We start from the raw sequence: 15,948 nt of genomic DNA, 5'->3' as shown, positions 1-15,948 counted from the left end.
ATGTTTGTATTACTACAGTTTTCTGGGGCATAGTTGTGGCATACCCTGAGTGCTTTCAACTTCTGTGCAGTGTTTGGGTTCTGATGGTATTTGAGTTGGATCAGTAACTTGGCAGGTTTTCCAATCAGCCCCTGTGATTTGAGGGTATGGGAGCAAGTCTGATACTTTCTCATGAAATAGAAGGTCCTTCATCCATTGAGTCTATGCCAGGTCATGGAGCATCCTCATCTGTCCCAATCCCTCACTGCTTTCCCTATGATCTACTCCGTCTCACCTAGCCATCAAGCTTACTGCTGATTCTACTGCCACCCACCTACATTTTGAGGCCTCCTTTCGTCAGAGTCGACCATAGATATCACGTCCTGGTTGCCTTGATCTGTAAGCCTGGGAAGTATGATATGGAGAGGAAGCTGTTACCCATCTAGCCGGCTCCCCCTCTCCACACAACTGATGAATCCAAAGCAACGACAGAGACTGATAGAGTTTGGCACCACAGTGTCGCAGGAGTTGCCACTCAGCATTGAACTTAACATAGGACTGCCTTACAGACTCAACTCCGAACTTTTCCCTGGGGGTTTACTGCCTAATCCTTCCCCATGGGTGGGTATAGCCACAAGGCAGTGGAGGGTTGAGATCAGAGTTTTCCTTCTCCACCTACATTTTACAGAATTAGAATCAGAATTTGGTTTAGTATCACCGGCGTGTGTTGTGAAATTTTGTTAACTTTACGGCAGCAGTACAATGAAATACATGATAAATAAATATAGAGAAAAAAACAGAGTTACATCAAGTATATATATGTATATATCCATGTCCATTAAATAGTGAAGTTAAAATAAGTGATGCAGAATAACAGAAATCAAAGAGTAGTGAGTTAGCGTCCAAGCATTCAGTGTCCATTTAGGAATCAGATGGCAGAGGGGAAGAAGCTGTTCCTGAATCGCTGAATGTGTGCCTTCAGGCTTCTGTATCTCCTTCCCGATGGTAACAATGTGAAGAGGACATGTCCTGGGTGGTGGGGATCCTTAATGATGGATGCTGCTCCTTGGATACTACGGAGACTAGTACCCATGAAGGAGCTGACTAATCTTACAAGTTTCCACATCTTACTTTGATATTGTGCAGTGGTCCCACCCCCTCCCCCCATACCAGACGGACATGCAGCCAGTCAGAATGCTCTCCACAATACATTGGACTAATAACCAATGTGGGAGGAAATGGGAAGACACAAGGATATTGACAGGGATAACCCCAAAATGCTGTGGAATATCAGAACATCCAACATGGAATAATACAGCACAGGAACACACTTTAGTGCCAGACGAATAGTATTAGTAATCAAAAGCTCAATTAAATTAATCACTTACCTACATAATATCCATTTCCTGCATAGTCTTGTGTCTATCTAAGAGCCTCTTGAACACCTCTGTTATATACCACCACCCCAGACACCCCCCAGAGGACCCAGAGGATGGGCAAGAGGTATATTCAGAGGGACAGAGGAAGAAAAAGGAGAGTGAGAGAAAGAATGTGTGCATAAAAATAAGTAACAGATGGGGTACGAGGGGGAGGTAGGGCCTTTCTTCCCGGACCTCCTGTCCCATGATCCTCTCATATCCCTTTTGCCAATCACCTGTCCAGCTCTCGGCTCTATCCCTCCCCCTCCTGTCTTCTCCTATCATTTTGGATCTCCCCCTCCCCCTCCAACTTTCAAATCCCTTACTCACTCTTCCTTCAGTTAGTCCTGACGAAGGGTCTCGGCCTGAAACGTCGACTGCACCTCTTCCTACAGATACTGCCTGGCCTGCTGCGTTCACCAGCAACTTTGATGTATGTTGCTTGAATTTCCAGCATCTGCAGAATTCCTGTTGTTTGATTTTAAGTATTTTGTTTTCTCTTTCTATTTTTGGACTTGGAGCGAACCTCCTTAGTATCAGACAGAATGAAGGGGGGCGGAAAGGTGGGACCTAGCGATGGAGACAGAACCCAGCCGAGTGACCGGGGACTTCCTGAGAGGCCTGCAGTCCAGCTGGGTTAGTATCCATGGTGGTGTTCGTGTGATGCCTTCTGCCAAAAGTTTTATTAATGTGTTTTTTCCCACCAGAATCAAGGTGAAACAATAACGTTTACAGCACAAGTGATACCCGCTCTCACAGTGGTGCCAGTCTCTGACAGGGTTGTAACATCAGTGGGTTTGCTTACTTAATGAGCCAGAGCTGTTTCCCAAGGAATTCCTGCTGCCTTAGACACAACTGCCCTACTCCCTTCTCCAGTTTCTTTTCTAGCCTAATATCCAAATTCAAAAGCAAGCACTGGACACAGAGCTTTTAACTGATAACACAATCCCGTCCAATTCCCACTCGCCAGCCGAGTAACAATCCCAGATTTCTGCAGCAGAGGTACCTAGATGTAAAGGCAAGAAAACACAAACTAATTTCATGTCTAAATACAAGGAAAATTTGCTTGTATGGAATTTAATTAACTCTGTTGTTCCTTAATTTTGTTTTTCAGTCTATGATCCTTCTCAAATACGTGCCCAGCAGCAAGATTTCATAAACCAGCAAGCTTATCTTCTGGTGAGTTCTAGACGATAACATTGCCAGTTTCAGAATCAGGTTTAATGTCACCGGCATGTCATGAAATCTGTTGTCTTTGCAGCAGCAGTACAATGCATTACATAACAATAGAAAAAACATATATATAAGTTAAATTAAATAAGTAGTGCACAAATAAAAATAAAAAGTAGTCAGGTAGTGTTCAATGGCTTCAATGTCCGTTCAGAAATCGGATGGCAGAGGGGAGGAAGCTGTTCCTGAATCATTGAGTGAATGCCTTTGGGCTTCTGTGCCTCCTGAGATGGAACAGCTCTGTATTTCCAATGATTAGTAATTAGTTAGTCAATCCATTGTGAAATTGCCATTGGCTATTTGAATATTGGGGGTGATCATCTTGGTCTGTGTGATCCTGATGAAGAATATTTAAAGTTGCCACATGGCTCCTGCTACAACACTGTCCTTCGACATTTGCAGATTGGGCTCACTACAAAGAATTTCCACTTCGCCACGATGCAAGAGAGGTGCTCGCAAAAGCGAATACCCTCTGTTCTGATTCAAATGGAAGAGAGCTGCAGCTGCAGCTGTAACCAACTAATCTTTAACTTAGTCCATTTTTGACATTGATATCAAAATATAAGCATTTGTTCTTTCTAGCCCAATGCTGACTTTAGGACTCAAAAGATTTTTCGTTATCTCTTTGATTGACTAACAGGCCCAGCAAATGACCAGGCAGGCCATGACTCTCCAGCAGCAAATGACAAGTGTCAGCCCTCCAGCTGCCACGCTGGGCCATCATCCAAGCCTGAACCATAGCCACAGCACTGCCATGAAAGCCACTAACAGCAACCAAAGTGCACCAAACCAAAAAGTGGGTCTCCCTCTTCAGGTAGGGGCACCATTGTTTGAACATACCTGATATTCTTTATACTTTATTGTCGCCAAACAATTGATACTAGAGCATACAATCATCACAGCAATATTTGATTCTGCTCTTCGTGCTCCCTGGAGTACAAATCGATAGTAAATACTTAAAATTTAAATTGTAAATCATAAATAGAAAATAGAAAAGGGAAAGTAAGGTAGTGCAAAAAAAACCGAGAGGCAGGTCCGGGTATTTGGAGGGTACGGCCCAGATCCGGGTCAGGATCCGTTCAGCAGTCTTATCACAGTTGGAAAGAAGCTATTCCCAAATCTGTCCGTACGAGTCTTCAAGCTCCTGAACCTTCTCCCGGAGGGAAGAGGGACGAAAAGTCTGTTGGCTGGGTGAGTCGTGTCCTTGATTATCCTGGCAGCACTGCTCCGACAGCGTGCGGTGTAAAGTGAGTCCAAGGACGGAAGTTTGGTTTATGTGATGTGCTGGGCTGTGTTCACGATCTTCTGCAGCTCCTTCCGGTCTTGGACAGGACAACTTCCATACCAGGTTGTGGTGCACCCTAGAAGAATATGTGTAAATAAGTGCTGTTTCCGTGCTCTCTGAGTTCTGACCTTGCAATAGTTTGGAATTCCCTTAATATTATATTCTAACAGTGTTAAAATCCTCCAACAATGCAGCATATTTTAACACTGCAAAGGAATATTAACTTGGTTTGTGGTTCCAATTTATGAGATTACACTCAAATCCACAGTTATTATGACTGAGGGTTGACGACACAGCCACTGAGCCAGAGCTAACACAAGAACAGAGTGGTGTAACACACATAAAGTGCTGGAGCAAGGCCACAAAAGGATGCGTGCATTTTATTTTATCATTTCTGCCAGGTAAGAGTTATGTTGCAGATAGAATATTAAATTATTACCTCCCATGTGTTACAGACAAATGCTGCCAACAAAGATTTAGCCCAGCCAGTGATCTCCCAACATGCTGCCAAAGGAAAGCCAGCTGTCAACACGCCCAGTAAGTCTCCCTCAGCACAGAAACAAAAGTGCTCACTTTTAATGGAGATTTTAATTAGGTTAACAATGAAACAGACCAGCATGGAAACCAATGGGATTAGATACCAGTATCTGATGAACATAGTCTGTGTTAAGCACAATAGTTGTACCTAAGACAGAACTCTGTACCTTGCAGAGAAAACTGGCGGTCCCCACAACAAACAGATAACTGTAATCTGGCTGGATGGAGGAAGATGTAAAGTTTTAATGAACATGCTGAAAGATTGAGCTTTACTGGAGCAATGTAAGAAGTTAAAGGCAGAGAGGGTCAAGAGGGAATGAGAGTGAGACAGGGGTGTACAGGCAACCAGAAACTCATATTGAAACTTAGCAGAGGTGTTCTGCAAAAGTCACTCAACCTGTATGTGCTTTTCTCAATGTGGAGACCATACCTTTAAGTAGCAAAAAGCAGTCTACACTGAATACTGTACAGATAAATCATACGAGGTGCTGGGGGCCCTGGTGAAATGGTAGGAGATAAAGGACAATTGTAGGGTCTCCTGTAGTTGCACTAAAGGTTCTATGGGAAGGGGAGGGTGTATCATTGATGACAGAGTGCTCAATGAGTTGTGTCAGGGATATTTCTTTGAAATGATAGAAGAATAGTGGAGGGGGAGACCTTCTTATTTGAGGCATTCTCCCAAAGGCTGCTAAATGAACAATAATCCATAGCATTCACCAAAGCTCTAAACATTGGAACATTGAAACATGACAAATTTTTAGACTGCATTAAAGGAAAGGTACTGGGTGGATGTTCCCCAATGAGTTTAAATCTAGGAGCACAGTCTCAAAATAAGGTAAAGATAATTAAAATAAGGATAAATTTATTTGAGTAGTAAATCTTTGGAATTTTCTACCTTGAAGAGCTCTGAAGACAGTCGTTGGGTGAAATTAAAACAGATACTGAAAGGATTATGCATATTGCATAAAGTTCAACAAGGCTTTGCAGGGATAGGACAAAAAGTGGTGAGGAGGTTGATCAGGCATAATGTTGATGAGTGTTGGAGTAGACTCCAGAGGGTGATCTCATTTCATGGTCTCATGTTCCACCTCAAACCGCTCTTCTGTGGTGCTCCCATCATGCTCTAACCCATGCAACCATCATGCACTCTATCTTATTCCCAGCTCACAACACACCATCACCGTGTGTATCCAGAGACCGTGCCTGTCACAGCTCAGCACTGCCCTCTACCTGCACGGAAGGCACACCACAGGCCAGTCAACATTTCACCCCTCCCAACTAATCAATGCACACCTAACCATTGGCCGCCTTAATTGGATTAACCCGTCTAGCACCAAGCCGTTGGTCCCCCGGTGAATCACCTGGGCTGGACCCTCCAGCCCCCTGACCCATAAAGGGTGCTACATGTGCTTGGCTCGATCTGTCTTTTGCCATCCTCGAGGGATCACCCTGCTTCACTCCAGGCTGAAGACTGCAGAACAGCGCTGGAGACACGTGGTGAGCTGTGCATTGAATAGGGTTTGGGAGAGTTTATTGTTGTCCCTGTAGCAGAGAGCCGTGCCTGCCCATAGTCAAGGGGGGGGGCAGGTATCATAGTTACTTTCCCCTTGCTTGTATATGTACCTGTACTCTGTCCCCACACCGTTTTCCCGTGTATTGTACTGCCGACCCAACTTTTCCCACGCTCGTCTGTTCTAAGCTCATTTGTGCGAATATTGTAGCTGCTTGTGTTGTCCCCAAGCTCTTCTCCCCTTGTAAATAAACTCCTTATTGTTAAAACTGTGTGTCCAGAATCCTTGTCTTTGAGACCCAAAGAATCTGTCTCATTTCCATCACAACACTGTGGTCCCATTCATTTCATCCCCAGTGCCTCTATTGGACTCCAGCCCCAAGACTTGTCCTATCCCAGTTTGTGGGTTCGCCCACTAAGCTTCAGCAGGCGTCATGTTCAATCATGCCTCAGATTCTCCTGACTCAGCCCGTCACCATACCCTAACACAAAGGCATAAACTCTGCCATGCCATGCTCCGGCTCACTGCTTCATCTCCACTAGGCTGGCACTCAGCCGTCACCATACCCTAACACAAAGGCATAAACTCTGCCATGCCATGCTCCGGCTCACTGCTTCATCTCCACTAGGCTGGCACTCAGCCCGTCACCATACCCTAACACAAAGGCATAAACTCTGCCATGCCATGCTCCGGCTCACTGCTTCATCTCCACTAGGCTGGCATAGAAAGTTTCTTTCTCAACATCGACCACTTATTCTTCTAAACTCTGAAAACAGAGGTCCGGCTTGCTGAATCTCTCATATTACTGATTTTCCATTCCACAAAACTATATAGTAGATTTTAGGTAAAAATTGTACATAATACTTGATAGGTCATCATCGTCGTCTGAACCCTCAGAGCCTAGGTGGCACATGGGACCTCAATACTTGATATGTAATCTCAGCAAAACCCAATATAATTATGGAAAGATATCTTGACTGTTGAGGTTCTTTCAATACAAACCAATGAGATATTTGCTTTCCTAAAAGCTACATTTACATGTTAGCTTTCATTGATAAGTATATTCACCTTTGAACATATATAGGACATTTCCCATTCTCTCACAATCTAAAAAAAGATTAATCATTTCCGTTTCTTCTACAAAGTGGATAGCCTCGTATTTCTCAACATTGTACTCCATTGGTATTCCACACCCTACTAATTTAGCTTTTTTATATCCTCTTGATGACAATCAATCCCATTTAACTTTATCTTCCTTTGGCCAACTTGTCTATGTACATTTTGAATAACTCCTGTCGAAGCACTGAGCCCTGTGACACTCAATACCTCAGCCTGCCAATCTAAGGTGGGTCTATAAATTGGTACTCTGTGCTTTCTATCTGTAAACGGCACTCAATCTATATACACTAGTATATTATCCCTAGTTCCATTTACCTTAACACTATCTATCAAGCTTGGACTTTGTCAAAAGCCCTCTGAAAAATAGAAATAAAACACTTAAATTGGTAGCCCCTCCAAACCCTTCCTATACTCTACACACATAGCATCAAAGGATCCAGTACGTTACTCAAAAATGATTTCCCTTTCATAAATCCATGTTGACTCTATCCATTATACATAATTGTTGAATGTCTTGTCAACATATCCATTATTATAGATTCCAACGTTTTTCCAATCACCTATAAAAGACTAACAGGTCAAGAGTTCTCCATTTGCTCTCTTCATCTATTCTTAACTAGTGTGCTCATACTTTCCTCCAATCTGCAGCTTTTATCCAGAATCTGTACCTAATTGAAAGATTACGAGACCAATTACTGTCTCCGTTAACCATGGGCTGCTGAGACCATAAGGCATATAGCCTTCTCCGCATTCCATAATGGTGATGTGTTATCCCTGTCAAACCTGTGAACTTTGATACACTTACTAATCAAGAGCCATTCAACTTCCGTTTTAAATATACCCGATGACTTGGCCTCCACAGCCATCCATAGCAATGAATTCCACAAATTCACATTCCCTGGCTAAAGAATTTCCTCCTCATCTCTGTTCTAAATGGACATCCTTCTATTCTGAGCCTCCGCCTTCTGGTCCTGGAGTCACCCGCTGTAATATCACAGTCATCCTGTCCATATCCACTCTGTCTATGTTCAAGAGATTTCAATTAGATTCTCCCCTTGTTCTTTTAAACTTGCAGTGAGTACAGGCCCAGAGCCATCAAATGTTCCTCATATATTAACCCTTTCATTCCTGGGATCATTCTCATGAACCCCCTCTACACCCTCTCCAATACCAGCACATCCTTTCTTAGACAAGGTGCACAAAACTGCTCACAATACCCCAAGTGCACTCATACCAGTGCCTTATAAAGCCGCAGCATTACATCTTTGCTTTTATATTCTAGTCCTCTCGAAATGAATGTTAACGTTGCAATTGCCTTTCTTACCACCGACTCAACCTGCAAAGTGACATTTAGGGAATCCTGCACAAGGACTCCAAGTCCCTTTGCACCTCTGATTTCTGAATTTGCTCCCAGTTTCGAAATTAGTCTAGGGCTTTATTCCTTCTACCAAGGTGCATGACCATACGCATCCCTACTCTATATTCCATCTGCCACTTCTTTGCCCATTCTTCTAATCTGTCCAAGTCCTTCTGCAGACTCTCTGCTTCCTTAACACTACCTGCCTCTTCTCCTAGCTTTGTATTTTCTGCAAGATTGGCACAAAAGCCATCAATTCTGTCATCCAAGCCATTGACATATAACGTGAAAAGAAGCGGTCCCATCACTGACCCCTGCAAGCACCACTAGTCACCAGCAGCCAACCAGAACACCTGGGACATAGTAATCAGTGGAACTGTGATCTCATGCCAAGAGCTGGGATGGTTAACTAGGCACCTGCCAATCATGGTGACACCAAACTTGTTAGGCAGGTTAGTTGAAGTATCTTTGCTTTGTATCAAAGAATAGTTTCCTTAGAACCAACAGTTAACAGCCAGGAAACCAGGGTCTTTCCTAGCAGCTTTCATGCATTGCATTAACAGCAAATACAGGAATCTGCCTGAGTGATGTCTGCCCACTGACCCTCAAGTGCCTGCCCTTCTGACCTCAGCAACTCAGACTGTCTGACCACTTTCAGTCTGAGGAAATCCCAGGACAGTACAGGATCAAGCAGAAGAGAAGCTGAAATAGCTATGTTCCCCTCCGATTGCTGCTTCATCCACTGGTGTTGTTGCTTGGACAACCTAACAGGACTGTGGAGTAGAAATTCATCCCCAGCTAATATCAGAACGTAGCACTACATGTGAGATATTGTATTCCTTTTCTGGAGAGTGGGTCATTAAAATTAAAATCAGTGAAAATGAATTTCAGAGATAGACTGTCCAATATGCATTTTGTACAATCAACCAAGGTTAAATTCCTACACCAGTTTTACTGAACATGAGAGTCTAAAATGGAAAATACTATATGCCTTAGAATCCCGTTTGTTTCTTTCTCGAAGCAGTTCCCTTTATGTGTCATGCACTATTCGCTCTCCATGAAGAGCTAGAATTATTTTCAAGCCTTGGCCTTTATAAAAGACCATTAGAAAAAGCAAACAAAATGGAGACAATAAAATCTCTTTCATTAGTTGTTCACTTATGTGAGCGAATTCATAAAATCCAGAATTATAAACATAAGATCATAAAACTACAACTTAGCATTTTGTTAAGCTACACCGTTCTTGTTATCAAAACCATTTTACCAGGAATACCACACACATTCATTGTATTAATTCTTTCTCTACAATGCAGGAGCTTCCCAAACACCAAAACTCAATGTTGCAATGCAAGGCCCTGTTCGTCACACGACACTGAACTTAGAGCACTTTCCAGAGCCAACACACAACATTAAGGACATCATAAAGCAATATGAGATTCCAGCAACTCACAAGCAGTCCGGGTTAATCAGGTAAAGCTGAATAAATATATTTTCTAAGCATGGACCTCATATGGTATTATTCATTGGTGGCATTTGCTAATTAACAATAACAATTGCTGTTTACACCCCTCCAAGTGCAGGGCTATTAAAGCACAAAAAATCTGTTGCAGTCGGTGTCACACAGTACAAGGATGTGGGTTTGCACTATCATTAAGAAAAGAACAAGTGTTTACACAAGTGTTACGTTGACAGAGCTTGTAAGGTGAAGAGAGTTTGGAAGGAGATTTCAACCACTGGACAATAAAAGAAACACATGAGGGTTTGGGGTCATATGGAGATACATCACAGAAACAGGCCGTTCACTCTACCAGTTCCAAGATGACTAATGCCCACCCTTTCACACTAATCTCACAATTTTTTGTTCTCCCCGGATTCACCTCCCCCCCCCCCCCAACTCCAGGTTCTACCACTCACCTGTACATTAGGGTCAATTTACAGAGGCCAACTAACCTTAACTAGCACGCTTTTGCAATGTGGCAGGAAACTAGAGCACCCAGGGTAAATCCATATGATGACAGGGACAACATGCAAACTCCACACAGAGAACACTGGAGGTCTGGATGATACCTAATCATTGGAGCTATGAGATAGCAGCTCTACTAACTGTCTCACTGTGTCACCCTTCAGATGGAAGACAAAGCAAATATGGTTTTATTTATTAGGATTTGACACAATGGGATAAATTGGTAGTGGATTAATTCATTGAAATACTGTACCACAAAATTGTCTATAGGCCAAAATGGATCTGTGCCTTTGTAAAAAGAGACATTAAACATGTCTATAGATCACAAGCTTCGCATTTCAATAAGGTTGAGTATTTGTGTTTCCCTCTTGTCAGAAAGGAACGTGGTATGATATTCACCAGGAAAACAGACCCACATGAGGAGGCCATGTCTATCTTGCAAAGACAGAAGACTCTATATACATCTCCGGTAAAGTAACTCCCCAAACTATAGTCCCTCTCCGTACCTTGTTTACATCACTGGTGACTTTTAAAATTTAAATTAGGAGACAAATGTCTTGGAATTTAATGTTTTACAGATAAAACTAGAATAAAATGGGGGTGTAAATGAGTGAAATGTTTTGTGCTCTGTGCTTGGTAATTCCGTGAGATTGCTAGTTCTTCACTGAGCATGAGAGCACGAGCATTTATTATAAGCAATAGACAGGAAGCATGAGCCAAGAGGTTCAGCTTCTTCATCTATCTCAATACCTTGCAGCCTATGTTATTTAGAAAATCGTGATATTAGATGTGAAGATTATTATTATTTTACTAACAAAAATTAGTTTGAAGCCTTCAGATTCTGATACTTGTGATTTTTCACAAGTGATTGCTCACTAATTGCTGTTGCAAGAAACTGCAGTAGATTGGAAATCTCCAATACCGAAAGAAAACAGAATAAAGTTATTGTCTTTCTAAAACTGCCTTATGGCAGGAAATGCAGAGGAGGCTTGACCCAAAAGCAGAGCAGTGGAGACAGTTCAGCAGTAAACAGTGTTTTACTAATAAACTGAAAAACAACAAGCCACAAGTATCACTAAACGAGAGAGAAGAGATACTGAACGCAACGGGTAACAAAGCAACTGAAAGCTAGGAGCAACAGGAGGAAGCTGGTTGGTTTGGTGGGTGAACAAGGACTGTGGATGAGAACTGGGTTTTAATAGGCTGCAGGTGATGAGTTGGGAATGAGCGGCAGATGACTCCTGTTAGCTGGGTGGAAACTGGGAGGTGCCTGCCTGTGTAAGCTTGGCATTTTAGTTCCATATTTGTCAGTTCATAAGCATCCAAGACACTGGAAAACGGGGAGACCTTTCTGAAAAAACCTACAGTGTGAGACCTGGGAGTTAGGTTGTACATGTAAGATCTTATCCCATCATCAACATATCTCCTCACACCTCTGCAGAGTACCAAGCCAACTTCCTTCCAGGTGTTCGGCTGGTCAGGACATCAGTAAGGGGCAGACAGTCCTGGATTTCGGCTTTCCTTGGCAGTTTGATGGATGTACTTTCTGTTATCAATTTGCTGATGCACACTTATTACCAACAGATTCCTCAATCTGGGTTATGCAAGCAATAGGGGGTGGAAAATCTAGTCAGGTGGAAGAAGGCAGCATACATGAGGTTTAGGAAGCAAGGATCAGATGGGTCTATTGAGGAATATAGGGAAGCAAGAAAGGAGCTTAAGAAGGGGCTGAGGAGAGCAAGAAGGGGGCATGAGAAGGCCTTGGCGAGTAGGGTAAAGGAAAACCCCAAGGCATTCTTCAATTATGTGAAGAACAAAAGGATGACAGGAGTGAAGGTAGGACCGATTAGAGATAAAGGTGGGAAGATGTGCCTGGAGGCTGTGGAAGTGAGTGAGGTCCTCAGTGAATACTTCTCTTCGGTATTCACCAATGAGAGGGAACTTGATGATGGTGAGGACAATATGAGTGAGGTTGATGTCCTGGAGCATGTTGATATTAAGGGAGAGGAGGTGTTGGAGTTGTTAAAATACATTAGGATGGGTAAGTCCCCGGGGCCTGACGGAATATTCCCCAGGCTGCTCCACAAGGCGAGGGAAGAGATTGCTGAGCCTCTGGCTAGGATCTTTATGTCCTTGTTGTCCACAGGAATGGTACCGGAGGATTGGAGGGAGACGAATGTTGTCCCCTTGTTCAAAAAAGGTATTAGGGATAGTCCAGGTTATTATAGACCAGTGAGCCTTACATTTGTGGTGGGAAAGCTGTTGGAAAAGATTCTTGGAGATAGGATCTTTGGGCATTTAGAGAATCATGGTCTGATCACAGACAGTCAGCATGGCTTTGTGAAGGGCAGATCGTGTCTAACAAGCCTGATAGAGTTCTTTGAGGAGGTGACCAGGCATATAGATGAGGGTAGTGTAGTGGATGTGATCTATATGGATTTTAGTAAGGCATTTGACAAGGTTCCACATGGGAGGCTTATTCAGAAAGTTAGAAGGCATGGGATCCAGGGAAGTTTGGCCAGGTGGATTCAGGATTGGCTTGCCTGCAGAAAGCAGAGGGTCGTTGTGGAGGGAGTACATTCAGATTGGAGGGTTGTGACTAGCGGTGTCCCATAAGGATCGGTTCTGGGACCTCTACTTTTCATGATTTTTATTAACGACCTGGATGTGGGGGTAGAAGGGTGGGTTGGCAAGTTTGCAGATGACACAAAGGTTGGCGAAGTTGTGGATAGTGTAGAGGATTGTGGAAGATTGCAGAGCGACATTGATAGGATGCTGATGTGGGCTGAGAAGTGGCAGATGGAGTTCAACCCAGAGAAGTGTGAGGTGATACACTTTGGAAGGACAAACCCCAAGGCAGAGTACAAAGTAAATGGCAGGATACTTGGTAGTGTGAAGGAGCAGAGGGATCTGGGGGTACATGTCCACAGATCCCTGAAAGTTGCCTCACAGGTAGATAGGGTAGTTAAGAAAGCTTATGGGGTGTTAGCTTGCATAAGTCAAGGGATAGAGTTTAAGAGTCGCGATGTATGATGCAGCTCTATAAAACTCTGGTTAGGCCACACTTGGAGTACTGTGTCCAGTTCTGGTCGCCTCACTATAGGAAGGATGTGGAAGCATTGGAAAGGGTACAGAGGAGATTTACCAGGATGCTGCCTGGTTTAGAGAGTATGCATTATGATCAGACATTAATGGAGCTGAGGCTTTACTCTTTGGAGAGAAGGAGGATGAGAGGAGTCATGATAGAGGTGTACAAGATATTAAGCAGAATAGATAGAGTGGACAGCCAGTGCTTCTTCCCCAGGGCACCACTGCTCAATACAAGAAGACATGGCTTTAAAGTAAGTGGTGGGAAATTCAAGGGGGATATTAGAGGAAGGTTTTTTACTCAGAGAGTTGTTGGTGTGTGGAATGCACTACCTGAGTCAGTGGTGGAGGCAGATACACTAGTGAAGTTTAAGAGACTACTAGACAGGTATATGGAGGAATTTAAGGTGGGGGGTTACCTGGGAGGCAGGGTTTAAGGGTCAGCACAACATTGTGGGCTGAAGGTCCTGTACTGTGCTGTAATATATTAGAATACAGTCTTACCTCAAAGATGAGCAAAAGACTAAATTCCAAACCTGAAGTGATAGTGGCTCCTCCTTGTGTCGATACAGTGTTTTAATGAAGTGTGGCACCAAGTGTGGCATGAGTAAAATTGAAATCAATGGAAAAATAGAAAATGGAACGTCAGCACAGGATTAGGCACTTTGACCCCTGTGTCTGAGGCACACATGAAGCTGAGAACTCTCCACTGCCTGGAATCATGCATGGCACAAGGATCTGCTTGTTAGGGACCAATCCTTCAGTTCCAGTGAATCACTGAAAGAGTACAATTGACTATTTCTGTTTTCATTTTATCGGACAATGCAGCAATCTATGTACGTATGTATGAAGTATGACAGGGACAACATTCAGGCATGACGACTTGCACCACATAATCACAGGACAACTAAGCAAAGCTCCTTGATTCTTAGTGGAATCTCCATCATTAACAATCTCAGGTCATGATTAAACAGATATTTATCAGAACCAGCTACATAAGTTTGGTAACTGAGAGATTTCATAGATTGTGCATCCTGAAATCGGTAAAGCCTTTTCACTACATGGCAAAAACAGAATACTTATCAATTCCATCAAAGACTGCAACTATAATAACATTCAAAAAACCAGACACAGTCCAAGACAGCTCACCTTCAAACATTCATTACCAATCCACAAGTGTGCACTATCTACAAAATGCATTACCACAACTAGCTCAGGTTTCTTCAGTGATACCTCCCAAACCCATAACTTCTAGCACCTCGAAGGACAAGGGCATCAACCACAGGGGTTTACCACCAACCACAAGTGACCAGGCACATTGCACACTATCCTGATCTGGAAATATAACGCTGCTGTTTCTACATTACTTTATAACTTCCTGCCCCACAGCATAACCAGAAGCAACAGGCCAGCTTACCAGGCTCGTCTCAAAGGCAGTTCCAAATGTTCAATCACCCGTTCAGTGATGTCCACATTCCAAAAATCCATGCAAAACCTATGGTAGCCAGAGCCTAGCTGCTAATCCATCAGCCTTCCATAGCTCCCTCCCCAGTCACCCCTTATTTGCTCCAATCATCACTTCATTCACTCAGTTCATTTCACACCGCGATCCAACACGCTACTCCACTTCCCCTCTCTCTTCATCCCAATCCCCCTCTCTCCTCAGAATCAAAGCAAGTTGAGGACGTGTCACAGAGAGACCAGGATTATGGAGAGAGCACTGTCAGTGTGATAGTCCATTCAAAGTAAGAGGTTATTTTGACATAGAGAAAAAATGAAATGAATAGAGTTCTTTCTCATTCTTTGTACTTTATTAAAACAGAAACCACAACCTGCTCGATTAAGCGAAAAGAGTTCCAATGAAACTGTTGCCATGGTGAAGCCAGTTGGTAGCTCAGCAATGAAAGCCAGTGCCCGTCCTATGCCAGTTGTCTCTGGCAGACATCCTATGTTCTCCGTAGGTCAGTAATAGACCATAACTCTACTTAATTTGCAATACACTGCTTCTGATAAGATAAATCTGCTTCTCAATTGCCCACAGCTTATTGATTATTGATCTGATACTAATGTTGTACAATATGCTCTGAAACCTCACATTTCTGGTGAGAATTTTAGTACTCAATCTGTGAAATAATATACGACCAATTGCTCATTTATTCAATTTCCAGTCAGACCATTATCATCTTTCTTCTTGGAAGATGTGAAGTAAAACAGGGATTGTACCTGGAATTAAGCATTTTTGAAAATTTAATAAACATCATGTAGTTGTACTAGTAAAACCTTTGCATGCATGATGTATGTTATATTCTAAGATGCAGTTTATTCATTCTAAACGTTAAATTAAATTGTTACACATACATATAATTACTGTAGATATTTCCCTGAATTAAATTATGAGAACTAATTTATAATCTGAGCTTCTACTTTCTTACAAATAGAAGATTAAGGCGTGACCTGACTGA

General features: G+C 42.9%; 1 protein-coding gene across 1 annotated transcript in view; it reads left to right on the top strand.

Annotated features, from left to right (window-relative positions):
• myo15aa (myosin XVAa) overlaps positions 1–15,948 on the top strand; it is a 215,240-nt gene that overhangs the window by 73,451 nt on the left and 125,841 nt on the right. Inside the window, exons 32-38 of the mRNA XM_063059557.1 lie at positions 1,909–2,033; positions 2,512–2,576; positions 3,268–3,441; positions 4,368–4,449; positions 9,750–9,906; positions 10,775–10,868; positions 15,309–15,447. Of these exons, the coding sequence (XP_062915627.1) occupies positions 1,909–2,033; positions 2,512–2,576; positions 3,268–3,441; positions 4,368–4,449; positions 9,750–9,906; positions 10,775–10,868; positions 15,309–15,447 (836 nt within the window). The remainder of the gene's footprint in view (positions 1–1,908; positions 2,034–2,511; positions 2,577–3,267; positions 3,442–4,367; positions 4,450–9,749; positions 9,907–10,774; positions 10,869–15,308; positions 15,448–15,948) is intronic.

This window comes from Mobula hypostoma, chromosome 9 (genome assembly GCF_963921235.1).
Source record: "Mobula hypostoma chromosome 9, sMobHyp1.1, whole genome shotgun sequence".
NCBI lineage: Eukaryota > Metazoa > Chordata > Chondrichthyes > Myliobatiformes > Myliobatidae > Mobula > Mobula hypostoma.
Note: the sequence above shows the minus strand (reverse complement) of the source record. Positions and strands in the feature narration are given on the sequence as shown.